At 38.7% G+C, this 14,615-nt stretch overlaps 1 protein-coding gene across 2 annotated transcripts in view; it reads right to left on the minus strand.

Annotated features, from left to right (window-relative positions):
- Positions 1-14,615, minus strand: part of STARD9 (StAR related lipid transfer domain containing 9) — a 118,480-nt gene that overhangs the window by 62,613 nt on the left and 41,252 nt on the right. For both annotated transcript variants that reach the window (XM_075030628.1, XM_075030627.1), the window contains exons 4-7: positions 5,192-5,308; positions 3,053-3,085; positions 2,902-2,963; positions 2,170-2,282 (exon numbers count right to left, since the gene is read on the minus strand). In XM_075030628.1, the coding sequence (XP_074886729.1) occupies positions 2,170-2,282; positions 2,902-2,963; positions 3,053-3,085; positions 5,192-5,308 (325 nt within the window). The remainder of the gene's footprint in view (positions 1-2,169; positions 2,283-2,901; positions 2,964-3,052; positions 3,086-5,191; positions 5,309-14,615) is intronic.

The following is a 14,615-nucleotide window of genomic DNA, read 5'->3' on the forward strand; positions in this document are numbered from 1 at the left end:
GCTGCAATTAAGCAAGCCAAGCAGTTAAAGCCCCTGTGGTATGGAGGGCGATGGCTGAAATATAAACATGGGGAGGTCTGTCAAATTGACTATATCACACTCCCACAAACCCACCAAGGCAAGCACTTGAACTTTTACATACTGTAGAAGAGGATAAAGTCCCTGTAGTGCACATAAAAAATACGTTAGGGAAGACAGTCTGGGTTACTCCTGCCTCAGGCAAAGGTAAACCCATTTGTGGGATTGCTTTTGCTCAAGGACCTGGGTGCACTTGGTGAGTGATGCAGAAGGATGGGGAATTTCGATGTGTACCTCAAGGGGATTTGATTTTGGGTGAGAATAGCCAGGGAATTAAATTGTATGATGTTAATCACTAAATAACTCTGCCACTGTATGTCATCACTGCTGCAGTTGCTATATGCCATATCAATGATATTACAGTAAGAATCACCCAAATCAATGAAGGATGGACTTTGATGGAACCAAGCAAAGTGCAGTGGTGATGGAACTTGAACTGGCTTCAGCAACTGGCACCCAGCAACTTCCTCAAGATCATCATCTTCAACCTGCAGACCGTGGGCATGGGCTGCACCAAATACACCAGCCATGAGCTCTGGATGCAGCATGCAAAAATCCAACATCACACACTCCATCTCTCCTGCCCTGAAAGACTGTTAGGACAGATGGAGCCCTAAAGTTATGGATTAAATGAACTCAGTGGACACATTAGAGGGATGGCCCACAGACTAAGGAAATGATAGCTCTGTGTGTGTGTGTATATATATCTATCCATCTATCTATCAAAGACAGGAAAAGTAGTGGTGATTAACTGGAAAGTGTAGGATCTGGGAATGATGCAGATGGTATAGAATAAGGGGTGGATAATGTCCTGCATTTGACTAGGACAGGGTTAATTTTCACAAGAAGCTAGGAGGGGACACAGCCAGGATAGCTGACCCTAACTAGCCAAGGAGATATTCGATACCATATGATGTCCTGCTCAGTATATATACTGGGGGAGCTGGCAGGGGGCTGGGAGGAGGGATCGTGGCTTGGGAACAGGCTGAGCATCGGGTTCTGGTGGTGAGCAATTGCATTGTGCATCACTTGATTTATATATTCTTTTATTAGCAATTTCTTCTCCCCTCATGTTATCCTGTTAAACTGTCCTTATCTCAACCCATGATTTTTTTTTTTAGCTTTGTCTTCTGATTCTCCTCCCTATCCCACAGTGGGGGATGGGGGTGGGGGGTAGTAAGTGAGTGGCTGTGTGGTGCTTAGCTGACAGCTGGGCTTAAATGATGACAGAGACACATGCCTTTTGTCAGTTTTTGGTCAGATAAATGGCAATATAGCAGGCAAACTTTACATCAGGAGCTAATCAATTTACAAAGTACCAATGGCCAAACTCCAATTTAAAGCTATGTAAGACCTTGAAGTGAAGGCACCAATGAAAAGTGAAAATGAACTGGAAGTACAAAAACTGAAATGCAAAAAATACCTGTGGGGTTTTTTTAATCTGCTGTGTCACCTGATTTGAAAGCTATGATTCACTAGAAAACACAAAGCCATCTGAGGGACTGCTGTTCCAAGTGTGAATTAAAAAGTGTATGATGTTTTTAATCATATAATGCACCTACACTACCCATCCTGTGTTTTTTCAGTTTAATGAAGGAAAATGAAGCTTGTTGGGTTCTCACTCAGGTAATACAGATTTTAATTGCTTCACGTGGCCTGGCCTGCAACATCAAACAGTTGAGTGTATCTACTTTTTTATTATTATTATTTTATATATATACTGCTGCCAAGGACTGAAACAGGTATGGAGGGACCTTAGGCTGATCTGGAGAACCCATTTTGAGCTGATGTTGCTGCATTTCTTGATTAAAATTTCTTTAAAACAAAAGAAAGCAAAACAATATGGCTCACACACAACCTATGGCTGGAAAGGCAAACAGAAAAGTGCAGGATATCCACCCAGTGGGATAACAGAGGCAAAGCTTTCAGTGTATTATACATGTTCATATTAACAAGCAAAATATTTGAGGAAATTAACTCTTGAAGAGTAGAAGCAACTAGGATCACGCAGGGAACATACACAAAGATACATACAAGACCTGATACACATTTACTTAAAATTCTGATGCTAGTTGTGACGCCCACTCTCACCTTGTACATATGGTCCTGTTTCAGGGTGTTCTCGGACTCGAAGTGTGTAAGGTTTTTTTCGGTCTGATTGTTTTAACAAATCTCGGACACGCTCATTATAGATTTCAAGAAAACTGAAAAGAAAAAAAAAGAATGTTAAATATACACAATAAACAAAAAGAGAGAAAGCATATATTTAGACAATGTAGCTACCTGAATCTTACATAGATCTTACATAATAAATTTAATTAATTCATTATTTCCATTATCTCTGTTACTGCCCCTTCCCATGCAGTGCACATAGAAAGAACTCATAGTAGCAAATTTCTAAGAAGCAAGAGGCATTCAGTATTTTATTTGAAAGCTCATAAAATATGCTTTTTTAACACCAGGGACTTCAAATCCCCAGTTTTCCAAACATAATGGTTCATTAGATCAATGGGAACAATTAATAAGAATGGAATGTAGGCTTATGGCTCAAATTTAAGAGTTAAACAAACAGGAAGTAAATTTTTAATGCACTCCTATTTCAGCTGTCTATACAAAAGTGAACAGACAGCATCCCAAGAACGATACTGAGATGGAAAACTAAAATCAACACTTTCTCATTCTTCCTCTGTGTTCTCTCCCTTGTTGCAAAACGATATCATCTGAGAAAACAGAAACAAAATAAACTAGTCTTTACTTTGTTTGATTACAGGAACATGATGATGAAAGCTTTCATAGCATTGCCCAAAACAGTGACACACTTACCTGACCTTTACTCTGCAAGATGCTGTCTGGTCTGAGTAATCATCCTTCCTTGAAAAGAGGCCCTGCACAAACCAGAAGTTTATGCAAATTTTAAATCCATCAAGAAAATCTAACTACTTGAACAAATGCAAGTGAAATAAAAAATAAGTACCTCACATATACGAGGTGTCAGCCCAATGGATGCCTTCAAATAATAAACAGAAAAAAAATTAAACAATATACTTGCTATTACTCTTGCAAAACTTATTTTTAAATAAAGGCCAAGTTATGAGAAAAGGACAGAATCATAGTGCAGCATTAAAGTATGGTGGATTACAACACAAACTGCCCTGGAGTGCAGTTCAGAACAGCATGGCAATGCTCTACTACTCTAGCTGAAGCATCTTGCACGTGAAACACTGCAGGGACTTGTGTGCTGTGTAATGTCAGCTGTCTTAGCTTCAGTGCAAATGCTATTTATAGCAAAAGTCATTTTAGAGCAACTTATACAGCATCAATGAGAAGTTAGAGGCTTGAGTTAAATCAAAGAACTGTCTGATGTAAAGACACTGGACATGCCTATGTCAGAGGTGTTGCAGTCTAGATGAAGCCAGGCCAACACTGAAACTAGCTTGACTGGTAATGAATATTTTGGTTTTTCGTTATTCTACTTTTATTTCTTCATGCTATGGCACTACAGAACAGGCTTGGAACAGCTTTATGTTCTAGATTTGTAAATCTGGTCTCTCAGACAGAATGCAATATGGGCTGCTAGCAGTACCCAAACTAGCTGATTTAAACTTTGCCCAAATGGTCTACACAGCACTGACGTAATGGTGTGTTATTGTGCGATGAACTGTTCTTATGACATGATTGCTCGCACTTCAGTGATTGCAGTGCCAACACACCCTGAGAAAGACTCTAAGGCTTTGGTGGAATCTGCTTGCTGAATAGCATGAAAGGCTTTTAGAAGGCAGACTTGAAATGGTGTTGGGGGAAGAAAGTCAAGTTCATCAGGTGGACCACTGTGGACGAAAGTTCAGTTTATACCAAACACTTGTTTCCACCTAGTTTTGAACACTGTTTCACAGTGAATACATGTTCTTAAAGATTAGATCAAAGCAGGATTCCATGGAGAAAGAAATTACTTTATAAGCCAGAAATCTCTTAGAAACACTACACCTGGAAATTTCCTTGGAAATGAGGATAATTTCAAGATGTGGCCATTCTGAATTACTACGATATTTTCAAAATAACGTAATACAAATATCCTAGTTTGTCACCTATTAACCCCAATTTTAACAATTCTTTAGACTTTCATAGAGTTAAGCTTGATTTTGCATCAAATGAATGGAGAATCAGGTAATGATTTAACAACATTCAATTGCTGATGTCTGTGGGGAAAATAAACTTTTAAAAATCCAAACTCTTGTCAAAAGCACAAACCATGCCAGAATAGTCTTTTTCTTATCTTTGGGGTTTGAACAATTTTTACCCTTATTTCACCTTAAAAATTGAATCCCATGGGTGTAGGAAATAGTGGCCCACGTGCACAAACTGTTAAATAATTTTTTTCTTTTTTAGGGGCATGTTTCACCGACAGCCAAGAATATTTACGGATAGAGATCAAATTGCCTTGTGTTGCAGCAGAACACAGGAAATCCTCAACTGACCCCGTCGATCTGAGTACCAAGATTAAAATACACTTTAAGTGGTTCCTGGTAGAAAAGAATCTTAAAATGTAACAGCTTCTGCAGACACTATTCAAATACATTTCAAAACTGGAAGTAAAGCAAATATTAGTTTCCACAGGCCAAAGGATAACTTCTGCAACAGATAAATGTCTGAAGTAGATAATGAAGCCTGTTACAAAAGTATTCCTGTGCATTGTATCCAGGTTTTTTTGTGAAAGTAATTTAATTTCAGCATAGCTCAGACTGCCAAAAAATTCCATGAGAATGAATACTTTGTATTATCTTGAGCTATACATTTCTAAAAACGAGAACTATTCAGCGATATAGTTGGTTTTTTTTTGTCCTCTAACATAGCGATAACATTCATACATAGCAAGATGAAGGTTATCTAAAATAAATATTTAAACTACACCATATTTTCTAGTACTTTTAGCTGATGCTACATTATTTATCTAAATGTAAATGCTTGACTCTCATTTGATATATATAAATACCAAATAAAATATGTATAAGCATTCTACTGAACAAGCACCATAATCATGGTTTAAAAATAAAGCGATGTTTCTGCTGGACATCCCACCCTCGACCCTAAGTGTAAAACGAATGGTGTAACTCACAGGTGTTCCCATCATTGTGTAAGTTTTTCCTGAACCTGTCTGTCCATATGCAAAGAGGCAGATGTTGTATCCTTTAAATGCACCTGACAACACAGAAGTGCCAAGGTCCTGGAACACCTGAAAAGACCAAAAGAAACAAAACAGTCCATGAATAATATGCCTCCCTATAAACGCTCTGCATTACTTGTGGATCTTGCAGCTTTAATAACTCCATGCGAACAAGGATCTTCACAGTATTTGTCTTTCTAATTCATCAGACACAATGTTAAGTGCCCAGCATTCACTTGTTAGATCTTCCTCCAGATGGTGGTATGCCAAGCATAGTGCTGACACCAAGCAGTAGTGTTTAATTGTGCTTCCCTGCCTGCTATCTCTTATTTTATACTTAGACTGTATGAATTCTTGAGGATCTCCCCCACTCCAAGTTTTTACTGTCCTTAGCATAAATCTGATGGAAAGGCATGATCAAGGCTCTTTGACACAATGACATTAATAGGAGCATGAGGCATCAGAATTACAGGTCAAAAGCAAAGCAAAGTCTAACCCATAGCCTGCAAGCAGACCTCACCCAAGCAATACTTAGATCTGACCTGTCTGGTCAGTAAGCCACACCACCAAAGGCTAAATGCTTTATTTTCTGTTCACGCCACACACAGAGTGATGAGACACCTTCTGCTCACCATAATGCAGAGCCAAGAACTGTTACCACCACATCAGTGTCAGCCTCTAGGGGCTTCCAAAGCTTGCGCTGGTCCCACTGTGGCTGCAAAAGTTGGACCATCACAGCCAGACTACCCATAAACAAGATCTGAACAGTCATTCCTTCTGCTTTTCCTGTTCCTTTTTTGGAGACACAGCTGCCCCACATTGTGACCATGTTCTCAGCACATCAAAGCCTTGCCATAGACCAGCTGAAAGGACACCTGGTAAGGTTTGCTAGGAAGTACATGATGGATCAAAAGGTTCCAGTAGGCAGGCTGCCAACCCCTTAGCACAGCTCTGGCTTTTCAAAAGAAATGTTACTAGTATTAATGGTTTTGCCATTCACATAGAAAACTAGTTAGTATAGAGAGAGATGCATATGATTTCAGTGTTTCACTGCTGTGAAACCTCCTCCAGTATGAGGTCATTTGCTTCTCCAATGGATAGATAAATGCACTAAAACTGATATAAAAAAATCAATAGTAAAATATATTTCATAGCTATCACCACTTTACCAAAACTGCCCAGAAAAGAGATTAAAAATCCTAAGACCTTTATTTTCAGATCATATTTCAACTGAAACTGAGACAAGATGCTAATTTCTGGCTGAAGAATCAGTAACATTCCCATTCGGCAGAATTTGGCTACCCTTGCCCATATTTCTAAGGGTATGTGGCATATCACAGCATCTGCTTCATTAGGATTATCAGATCAAGGAACTTTTCCATTCAAAGAGTAGCAGAGAAAGTGACTTCTAGGGCCATCTGTGTAGGCAGTTGTATCGGTGTCCTGCGTCCTCTATCCTTGTCAGTGTTTGTGGTTTTGGCATACACACTGAGACTAACTATTGGTTGAACTTGCAAAGGGGAGAGCAGCTGCCCTGTCCATTAGGGTGGGATGGAGAGACCTCCAGGTGTCCAGGCACAGAGGGCTGGCCTCCAGGGACTGGGCAAGAGGAATCCCCAGGTCCTGGAGTCCACAGGAGGCAGTGGCCTTCTCTACATGCCTTCACTGTATCATGTTTATTATCGGGAACAACTTATCTAAGGTCCTGAATAATTAGATCAAAGCCAAAAGTCCAGAATATACACTGAGAACTAGTAGCTCATTTGCTGCACATCTGGCTAGCAATTCCTCACCAAGCACAATATGCCATAAAAAGGTCGACTATTATGGATAGGGAGGAAAAAGAAAGTAACAGTATTAGCAAAACAAATCAATGGCGCATAGTTGATGAATGAGTGAACAAATAACTGACATATTAGCATGATGGTTAAAAGTCATACTGAAGAGGCCAATCTACCACTTTCACCTAATAAATAAACATTGCCCAAATGAAAAAAAAATATTATCACAATACTTTTACAAATATCAGTATATACAGAGACATGGATACACATTATTTGCCATCACAAAGGTTTAGAATCTGTATAAAGAAGCCAGAAGTGCACAAAAAGAGAAGGGGCTTAAGAAATTAATAGTAGAGAAGAAAGCTACTGAGAAGCACTTGGAAATGTCAATTTTAAAGTGATACTATGGAACAAAAGTGCATAGTTTAAGAGAAGACAAGAAAAGGGAAGTTTACACCCAGGGATTTTAATAGCCTGAGTGTTAGCATCAAAGAGGGCTAGGCAAAAAATTGAAAGACAGCTAAGCAAGCTATACATTCAAAGGACCAGGCAAAAGAAAGATGAAAAAACAGAGCAACAATTACAAAGCAGTTTCTGAACACTGTAGACAAGGAGGAGAAGTTGTTTGATATGGTAAAGGGAAAAGGAAGTTTCTTTCTTCCAGTGGCAGAATGGGTTTACCACTAGAAACCTCTCCCAGAGCCTTTACAAAAGTGGTGCTTCTGTTACCCACTTCAGATACAAATGTTCCCGATTCCACAACCAGAACTGAGAGAAAATTGTTCCTTATAAATCAAGTACATACTGGAAATTATAAAATAAGATCATTGGCAGCACTTTGTCCATGAGACTTGCTTTCTGAGTTGTGGGAAAATGTAACTGCAGGGATTAGGCTGGGGGTTGGGTTTTCTTGGAGGTTGCTTGTAGCAGTGTTTCAACATCTGTTTTTACTTATATCCCTTCATCTGTGGGAGCCCCACTTAAAAGTAATAATTGAATAAATGTATAAAACTGTGCAATTAGCCCTGTTGCTTTTATTTTACTCAGTGGGATTCAGTGGGTCTGACTGCAATGGGATTTCTTAGATGAAGAAGGTCTGCAGAAGTTGGCCCTGTATTTGTTTCAGAGTTCATTTTTATGACATGTTCTGAGTCTTCCATTGCTCCTGATTTACTGTTTTTTAGTAACCTGATTGCATTTGGCCACATGTAGACAGTATGCAATGTATCCCTATCCTGTCCCAGCATAGTTCCTGCTTCTGAACTGAGAGTTGCTATTTGTTCCAGTGATTCAGCAATAGTCATTTCTAACTAAAGAGACTGCCACAGGTAACAGCCAGAGCTGAACAGCACATTGTATTTGACCATAAGCACATTGCTGTTTTAGAGCATGGTGATAAACATAGAGGAAGCTACATGCTAAACACAATGATTGTGAAGTTTCTCCTTTCAGTAATACTGAGGCACTCCCTCTAGTCTCAGTGAAGAAAGAGGTCAGCCCCATATTTACAACATCACTATAACAGATTAATCTGTTTTAATTCAATAAAGATATTTACGAAAGCATCTGAGCATTAACAGCAGCAACGCAAATCACTGTAACCGATTCTTGGCAGGTATCATCAATCAATGCAGGAAGTAAGTCAAGTTCCTTGACATTGTACATCAAGCCTGTACATCAGTTTCATGAGTTCAGAAATCTGTTTAACGCCTTACAGTAAATCTGTACACTGACCAAGGCAAAATCAGGAGCTCACAACTCCAATGAGCATATGCAGGCCAATGAAGACTCACCAGTTACACCAAACTGCAACTAGTGGCTTTATATGTAATTTCCATCCTCTTGTGCCACCAGTGGAGATGCATACAAGCCTTGCACCAAATACCACAGACTGATTCTCAGCCCTGGCAGGCCACGAAGAAATTCCCTGTAATTTAAATCTGTGTCATGAACTGCATGTCATACAGCCTTTTAAAAGATGGAAGATTGGCACCCTCTTCCAAATGCCTTTTGTGTTGCTAAACAGTCATTGCCTTCCTCCTGCCCACTCTGCCTGCCCTCTGCATGCCAACTTCCAGAATTCGCCTCCTCTCTGCCCTCCTGGCTTTTCTATTTTGCTGCTTACTATTCACTTAGATGTCAGAATCCCCCAAGACTGCAAAGCAAAATGATCATAACATAATTCTTGAGCCACCTAACCTGTTCGCCTAAGGCCTTCCTCGTAAGGTTGTGCTCCCATGCGAATTCTCCAGTGAACACTGAACTGTCCCTCAGTAGAAGCACCATTAGGATCTCTTCCCTACCTGGTTGGCACACAAAACTTGTAGGAACCTAATATCAGAGATCTCTACCCCTCTTTCCAATTTGGTTCAGCCTAGCCAGTTTGTTCAAGAATTATTGGGAAACATGCATCAAAAACAGACAGCCACTGTAAAATTGCATTTCTTTAGAAAATCAGGATAACAGATTGCAGTTACTACCTATTCAGTAGAGACTAAGATTTTACCAGCTAAATTTTCTGTGGATTCTGTCTGCTCTGGACATGCTCCAGCTCATGAGGTGAGAAGGACTTTCACCCAGATTCCAAACTGGACTGCCATGGGCCAGGACATGTCTAAGACAGGACACTTATATTCAGAGCTGGAGAAAGAGAAAGTTCCTCCTGAGTGGCTCAATGATTTTCAGTAGCTGGGAACATGAACACAGGGAGGAGGAAAGAATCTGATCTAAAGTCAAGATGGCAAAAGCCAGATCTGAAGACTGACAGAGGACTGGGGAACAACTGGGTAAAATAATAACCACCAAGAACGAGTAATACTGAAAGGAAGGAATGAAAAGAGAATGAGACCAATAAGAGGCTCTGAATAAGGAGAAGAGAGTGTTGGAGTCAAACTGGACAGAGGTAAGGGAGGAAAAGTGGGCTCCATTGCGAGCAACAAATCAGTGGGAAAGAGATGGAGTTTGGAAGCAAAAGTGCAGGAAAACATTGCGTTGGGTTGATACGGAGGACAAAGAACAGGGACAAAAGTGTGAAAGACAGATGTTTGTACATCTGGAGTCCAGAGAATAGGATTTTGGGGCAAACCGAATAGGATTGGACTTAAGCAGTATAAAAAACAGGACTAAGAAATGACAGGGTGCGTTATCTTGAAGTAATAGGAGCAAGGTGAGTCTGTGCCCACTTCCCTTCAGACTTAACAACACTGAATAAATTCAGGAATTTTGCATGGCTCGTTGTAAACAGAAGTGGCTTAAAACCAGCTTGTGTACTCCATATCAACTTAGAAATCTGTACTTCACATAGTAGAACCTCTTACAACAGGGATAAATGCAGCCTAGAGAAGTATCTTGATTCTATGATAGTTTCCTCATTAAAAGCCATCCTCCTTTCTGAAGGTTTGTAATGGATCTTTGAGAGTTATTAACTGATCCAAGTAAAATAACCCAAAATCTTCACAAGTTGGCAAGCCTTTGGGATAGCAAAGCTAGCAATGTCATCTGGACACTGAAGTTAGAATTTTAGAACTGCATTTTACTTCTAGCTCTGTTGTTGAAACTTTTGTATGACATTGTACAACTGGTTTAACAGTTTAATGGTTCAATTTTCCTACAGATAAAGTAGGAATAATGCTATGCATTAGTAGAAGATTGTGGGATGTTCTCACTAATGTTCATAAAACTCCTTGGGTTCTTAGAACATCCACATCCAATTTAAGCCAACTGTGCAAATTACTGTGTGCTCTCTCTCCACATACATTGGACTCTCTGAAAGAAGAACATAAAACACTGAAGTCCCAGTTAAGTAAAGCTCTGTTACACTTACTCTCTATTAAATACACATGGCTACTCAGACGCTTCAATTCAAATATGTTTCAAATCAGTCCTTTTTTAATTAGGCCTTGACATATTATTACAAACAAAACTGGATAACTCTGAAAGGAGTGCCATAACCCTATGATGATAATGAATGAGAATATAAAAATTATTTACTAAAATCCTACTAAAAGCTGATTTATACTGTTTTGTGTCTCTTCCTTCTGGTAAATTACTCTCCTTTTGTGAGGATAAATTACAATTCATTTAATTGAATATAGTCTCAATTTAGTCAGAAAAACCTCTTTGTTTCAGTGTACTACAGAAAAAAAAATGGAGAAGTGAAGCACAGCAATGAATTTATGGCTTGTTTAAATACAAGGGAGAGTAATTGAAATCAAAGCTTTTTTTGTGCTAATATCAGAGGCATTAGTCCAAATACCCATCAGCATCAACAGCTGCACATCATACAAAAAGTACTAAAATTAATCATTCTGGACATATGTATTAACATATTTCATGATATAATGGATCGAATCATGGTTTTTGTCGATCATGAGGAAAAGAAAAAAAAAAAGGATTATTCTGGGATTCTTCCAAGTCTCATTTTTGAAATGAAACTTCAGGAAGACGAGTTTTTTCAAAGAACATGAGTTGGATATGGCTTCCTGCAGACAACATGCCATTTGGCTCAGACAACCATGTCTTCCCTGCATGGCAGCTCTACATGATCGGCGCTGTTCGGTTTGTTCCATGCAAGAATGCTTCCTTCAACAAAGCTTTGACTGGCTTCGCTATACCTTGTTCCTGCACTTGCCCTGCTGTATTTGGTCCATATCACATGGTGATCTGGGAAACATTCTCCAATTTATTACCTGTCAACTGTCCTAATAGTGGAAAAAACATGCCTTTCTGAAGAAGTTATGAGAGGGCATTAAAGCAACTGTTATCATTCAAGGTACTTTGCTGGCATGCTCACTAGAAAGTGGCCAGGTTACAGTTCAAATCTAACAAATCCTGAATCATACAACTTAGTCCTCATTACAGGACTTTCAGTACAAATGGGAGAAAGGCAAAGGTTTGGTCTAAAATGTAGTTAAACTGTCCTAATCACATGGCTCAGGCATAACAAAATGCTGCCTAAGTTCTTGCAATATGAACGTATTTGGTGTTTAAACTGTTTTATATTAGATAAGAATCATCTACTTTAAGTGTAACAACAGATCACTTAAACATTTCAAAACCTGTTTCAATGCTCCGTTAGAAGATACAAGAAATAGTTCAGAGAGTCTAAATATTTGCAGAACAGGTAAGTTAAGCTGCTCACTGTGAAATCTTACATAAGAAGTTGTGCAATTGTGTAACTGTATGTTAGAAGCATATAGAAAGATTTCAACAGGAATCCTGCCCTTAAGAAACCATAGTGGAATGTATAAAAAGAGGACTTAAGTATATATTAATGTACAAGGCTTACCAACTCTTAAGCAGCAACCTAAGTTTTATGACTCAGTCGTAACACCGACAAAGAATCACAGGACTTAATTTCTGAAAATTACATTATTAGTAAAATTTGCTCTTGTCCATACTAGAAAACCAGACCATTTTAACTGAAACATGTTTTTTAAAAACAATTTAAGGTTTACAGATTTATGTGCCAGGGAATCTATCATTCAATTAAAAATATAATTATATTCAGTTTGATCTTACCTGTTTTCTTGATGATTTTTGAAGCCATTTGTACAATTCATACACTTATACCCTTTAAAGACATATAAACTTTTTCAATCCTCTTTGGTTATACTACCAGACTGAAACATAAATAGCACTTTGGCACATCAGATATGCAATTGCTACTCAGGCAAAGTTCATAAAAAAAAAATAATCCAGTAAACCTCCAGGGACAGCAGGAACAATATTGATAAATAAGGGGTTTCTGTTTTTTTGTTTTGTTTTACCCTAAGTGATTTCTGGTAAACAATACTTGCATTTTGCTTAGACTACAATAAACAGGCTAGGACCAACTCTGACTGAAGTAGAGGAGAAGGGAGGAGAAAGCAGAAGAGAGGGAGCTACACCTTTTAGGAACAACAAGCTAATAGAATAGTTTATCAAGTCTTATCTGTACAGTAACTGTTTCCTTATTTGCAAATGTCTGAAATGGTTAATATTTAATATTATCATTAAGAAACTAAACTAATCTTAGAAACTTCAGAAATTTCAAGGGAGTTTATTTGGTCAAGGCAAAAAAGCCAGACAAGAATAAAAACTTCTGGTAATTTTTAAAAAAGGTTTTGCTACTTATTACATGCATAGTCCACAAGCATCAATATCAACAAAAAACTCACTAAAAGCAAACCACTTGTACTGTAAAACATTAGTATTCTAACATTAGCCTAAGATAAATTCCCGCAGGTTAATAACTGGGACCAAAACCAGAAGAAAATTATCTTCTTGCATAGCACAATTTAAAAATAGCCTTTAAAATACCACTGATTTAATGAAAGAGGAAAAGACTGAACTTAAGACAGACATACAACCAACAGCTGCTTTGCACCATAGAACCACCAAATTATTTTATAAATGCTGAAAAAAACTCAACGGCTCAATTTCCATTAGAGATTTGCCATGCAAGTAAGAAAACGGAAAACTTCCTCATCAGTAGATAGCTTCAGAGCATCAAGACAATTGCAGCAGATCCAGGAATGTAATTAACTTAGTGTAAAAAAGGTGCTGTTATTTAGTATACAAACAAAATCGCTCTCAACTCATAAGTCAGGAAAGTTTAAGCAACTGCATAAAACATAAGAGGCTCAGTCCTGCAGTACCTATTTGCCACCATCTCCACTATGAACTGCAGATACACAGTTATCTTGTATTTGGTATTTTCCTTACAGAATCTTGCCCGCCTTGAGTTGTTACTTTTTGGGTTACGATCCAATTCTGTTTAATTAAATTGCTGCTACATCTCAGATGTAGCATGCAAGATTTGGATTTAAGGTGAAAAAATATTTCACGAAATAGAATTCTGCAGAACTAAGTGATTCCTGCCAAAATAATGAAAGCCTTGGTTCCAAAACCTTCACAAAACCCCAAAGGTTAATTTAAATAAAAAAGGCAGAAAGAGGATGCAAGGAAGGAATATCTGAAAACAAATCTCGGGGGTTGTTCCAGTAATGCAAGGCTTTTTCCACATGTGTTTTCTCTTAAAAGAATATTAAAGAAGTATCAGCTGAAGGGCTTTCTGTACACAGCCAGAGAAAGCACAAGCAAAGGGAAGCACATTATGCTGATCAGCTGCACAGAACCTTCTACTGTGAGGTTAAGATTACTTCAGCAACATTACTTTTGGGGTTGAATGGGATAAGGGGGGGTGGGGGAGAAGGCATCGGTTGGTTAGTTTGGGAACATTTCTTGTCTCTTGTTAAGAGGCCACAGCTTCACAACCAGGATTACTTCTTTTCCGTCTCTCTATCCAGCCTTTTCAGTTTCTTTTCCCAGTCAAACCGGACGCAGGGGTGTGAAAGCGACGGCTTCGCTCCAGCTCAAGAAGCTTGGCCAGTGGCAGAGGCATTTGCACCAGAACTTGAGAGACAGTTCAGTTCTTGGCTCTGCCAACAGGCTTCCTGCGTGTCCTTAAATCCCTTTGTGCTTTAATTCTCCCTGTGAGACAGAACAATGACTTCTTTGTTCATCTTATCAGCTGTAATTTTTTTCCAGTGGAAAAATCGTCTGCTCTGTGTGGTCATGTACATACACACGCTACATTTAACAGCATGAAA

Source organism: Buteo buteo, chromosome 6 (genome assembly GCF_964188355.1).
Source record: "Buteo buteo chromosome 6, bButBut1.hap1.1, whole genome shotgun sequence".
NCBI classification, from domain to species: domain Eukaryota; kingdom Metazoa; phylum Chordata; class Aves; order Accipitriformes; family Accipitridae; genus Buteo; species Buteo buteo.